The sequence below is a fragment of the Charadrius vociferus genome, unplaced genomic scaffold, assembly GCF_000708025.1.
Source record: "Charadrius vociferus isolate BGI_N301 unplaced genomic scaffold, ASM70802v2 scaffold423, whole genome shotgun sequence".
NCBI classification, from domain to species: domain Eukaryota; kingdom Metazoa; phylum Chordata; class Aves; order Charadriiformes; family Charadriidae; genus Charadrius; species Charadrius vociferus.
In genome coordinates, this window is record NW_009648149.1 from 1,288,066 (window position 1) to 1,291,936 (window position 3,871).

A 3,871-nucleotide genomic window follows, 5' to 3' on the forward strand; every position below is an offset into this window, starting at 1 on the left:
CCGTCTCCTTCTGCTGGTGGGACCCCCCGAGCTGGAGGCAGCACTGCAGGGGGGTCTCCCCAGAGCAGAGCAGAGCGCAGCAGAGGGGCACAGTCCCCCCTCGCCCTGCTGGCCACGCTGCTGGGGATGCAGCCCGGGGTGCGGGGGGCTCGCGGGGCTGCCAGCACACATTGCCGGCTCGTGTTGAAATACAGAGTTTTGGGTTGATGAGTAGAAGCAGCGCTTATAGACAAAAGAGCATTACTGAAATACTGGCCTGACTGTCTAGAGAAGCTCTTTTCTTGAAGCTCCTTAATATATCTCAACCCTTTCTAAAACTACGACGTGTAAGATGTGAAGCACACACTCAGCGCTTCGACGCCTACCCGAGGGTCACCCCGCAGCCTGACTTCAGCTCAGACACCAGGGACATCCCGTCTGCTGCGCTGGAACCTTCGCCAATTCAAATGGTGACTGACAAGGACTGTAATCCTCACTGCACAGAGAAACCCAACAACCCTGCACGCGCTCTGCAAGGTACGCTTACGAGGAGCTTAAAAATTAAGTGGGGTAAGAATTGCCAGCAGACAGTGTAGTGCGAAAGGCAGAGGACCAAAGGGGAGATTATTTTTAGAGTGAAGGCACTAAGGTAAGGACCCACTTACCGCAGCTTTCAGAGCTTGGTCGATGTCTTCCAGTAAATCTTCTTCATCTTCCAAACCAACTGACAGGCGAATTAATGTATCACTGATTCCAAGAGCTTCTCTGTCTTCTTTAGGCACCGAAGCGTGAGTCATGATGGCCCTGGAGGAAAAAAAAATAGCCTTTTTTCTAAGAAGTGTTTACTTTTATCAGTAAAGATCAAACAAATCGGTTTCTTGCCAGCATCCCTTGAAATTTCACAAGGGCTTTACACCTTTTGTGTACCACCGGCTGGTTAACCCACGGATGGAAAGAGATCCTATCGCCAGTTACTGTAAATTATGCCGACTGCAGAGGCAGTGACTTGCACCTCCCAGCGTTTCAATACAGTATTTCTAAGCTACAAATGACGAATCAAAAGGGGATACTTTACAATCTGGAAAGGAAAAAGGAGGAAAAAAAAAACCCCAACTCCTATCCCCCTTCCTTCCAGATACTATTTTTCAGAAAAAATCTAAAAAGATATCTAAAAGCTTTACTTTAAGCACGTGGAGAAACAGTTATAGCATACAATCTCCAGTATAAAATCTCCAGGGTTTTGTTTAAACCTCTGTTTTCTCAGATCACTTGTCAAAGCATACCACTTACACCCGAGAGTTTATTCTCTGCAGCTATGGGGGATATCGGTGAGAAGCTGTTTCCCCCAGCTGCTCAGGCACTGACATCCCCCGGTTAGCAATTACCTTTCAACCCTTGTGTGGTTTAAGATTTGCTGCTATTCTAAAATAAGCAACTGAAATGATTTAGTATGTAAGCTGAGCCATAATGTCACATGTATCTTTTTGAAGAGCAAATTGGATTTCAGTAAAATAACCTAATTCCATAGAAATCCCAGTTGTAGCCGTTTAACCTAGACTGGGGCAGCTGAGGATTAGTAAAATCCCCAGAAAATTCACCTGGCATGGAGAGAGACGCAGTTTGGTGTCACAGCCTGAACGTGCCCTCTTGTGTGAGCAGGGGGAAGGGCAGAACTCCATCCTCAACAGCGTGGCCAAACCTGCCCGAGGCTACTTATTCAAATACCCCCGATTGCTCGGGTTTCTTATCACAGCAACAAAGTGCGGCTCATTCTCCGGGTTAAAACAAGGAAACCTGGAAATTCTTTCATCGTTGCGTTCCTACATCCACTAAAGTCCCATTTCTGGAGCAGCCACTGGGTTTTGTGCTGTACAACGTACCATCCCGGAATCTCAATGATACTCAAAATATTTTAGCTTTGTGTACTTGAAAATTTTAGAACTCTCAACAAAATAGAGCAAACTTTGTTACTTCGCAGCTTTTTTAGACTTTTGAGACGAAGAATGACTTACGGATGCTCTGCTAGGCTTTCATATCCTCCCAGACTCTCGGCCAGTGTGAAAACCTACGGGAAAAATTAAACAGACGTTAACATAAGAAGTGTAAGGTTATGAATGCTTAGAAAGAGACAGTTAAGGGAAAGGGAATGTTTAGGGGCTTTTTTTCCTAAGTTTTTCTATAATAGCAAGGCTGCCCCGACAAAGTCAGGCTCAGACCGCAAAAAAGTCAGTTGAGGTTGAAGCGATGACATCCCACCCTTAGCTACTCTTCTCCCAGCATCGCCCATCACCGCCCGCATGTAACACCGGTGCTTTTCAGGCTGGCAAACAGCAGGCTTGATGGGGGAAAAACCCCAAACATTCAAGATTTTTCCCATAAGGCTCAACAGATTTTTTTCCCTCCTCGTGGGTCTGACGGCTCCTTTAGCAGTTTGAAACCCAGCCTCAATTTCTCAGCGCCCGACAGGACTAGCGCTTGAGAAATGCTTCCTGGCAGTTAAGGGGTTTTTTAGCACTGCTCTCTGAATTATGGCCATGTATTCCTGGATGACAAAACGGCTCTCTCCAGCCGACAGGGCTTCACCGTTTCCCTGCTGCCAATGCACCTACTGCCCACAACATTTCTCTCCAGCCCCAGTTGCTCATATTGACCTTTTTTTTTTCCTTTAAAGAAAAAAAAAAAAAAAAGACAACTAACCCCATCAACCAAAGAATCCTGTTCTCAGGCTGCTTTAAGGAAGCAGCCCCACTTTCTGACCAACCGAGTGACAAACCGGCCCTTATCCAAGACAGAGGGCTGAAGTGAATATACCATCTCCTGCGCCAGGATTAAATGCTTTCTCTCACGTAAAAGGATTATTTTGTGGGAAAATCATATTTTTAGCAAATTCACTTTCAGTTGATGACATTAGCTGGCAAGTAAGAAAGATAGGGAGGGGAAGGAAGTTCTAATTTACCTTTGTCAATTATTACTGATTTGTTTTTCCAAGAACAAAACAGAGAAAACACAAGAGCAGGAGGCAAATTAACCAGAGATCAGGGCTAGCAAACACATGAAAGAGCAGAGGCAGAATGAATACATTGCAAAGACAAAAGCAAAAGCCTCTGGTTTAGGTAAAATAAACAACCAGCTATCCTCCCAGCTGAGGGACTCCCTCTTTGCTTCCTGATTCGCGTCATTTCTCAGTGAGTTCTGCTCCTGCCGAGTCCTTTGAAGTCTTAGGGCAGCATTGCACCAGCAGCTTCTCTGCTTTCAAATACTGCGGGTGTTTGTGCGAAGGGCCACTCCCGGGGCCTCATGAGGAGCAATGCCGGGCTGACCCGGCCGCGCTCCACCCTGCTGCCCGAGCACCCGCTTCAAAGGGGCTGAGACATCCTCTCCTCCCCTCTCATTACCCTCCCATTTACAAACAATCTGTTATTTAGAGATGGTTACACCCAAAGACTTCAGGAGCTTTGCAAGTACAGAGAAAGATTCTTCCCGCCCCAAGAAAAGATACTTCCTTCACCGACTCCCAGACTGGTGGGGGTGGGAAGGGCCCTCTGGAGCTCCCCCATCCCACCCCCCGCCAGAGCAGGGGCACCTCCAGCAGTGGCACAGGACGGCGTCCAGGCGGGTTTGGGATGGCTCCAGAGGGGGAGCCCCCCCCACCTCTCTGGGCAGCCTGTGCCACTGCTCTGCCGCCCTCACAGCAGAGAAGGCCCTCCTCAGGTGGAGATGGAACTGCCTGTGGTCACCTTTGTGCCCGTTCCCTCTTGTCCTGTCACTGGGCACCACTGGAACCAGACTGTTCCCATCCCCCCGGCACCCTCCCTTGAAGGACTGATCAGCATTGATGAGATCCCCCTCAGTCTTCTCTTCTCCAGACTGAACAGCCCCACGTCCCTCAGCC

At 48.3% G+C, this 3,871-nt stretch overlaps 1 protein-coding gene across 1 annotated transcript in view; it reads right to left on the reverse strand.

The window, feature by feature from the left end:
* Nucleotides 1–3,871, reverse strand: part of CTH (cystathionine gamma-lyase) — a 35,477-nt gene that overhangs the window by 15,678 nt on the left and 15,928 nt on the right. The window contains exons 10-11 of the mRNA XM_009883991.1: nt 1,992–2,044; nt 645–783 (exon numbers count right to left, since the gene is read on the reverse strand). Coding sequence (XP_009882293.1) covers nt 645–783; nt 1,992–2,044 — 192 coding nt within the window. The remainder of the gene's footprint in view (nt 1–644; nt 784–1,991; nt 2,045–3,871) is intronic.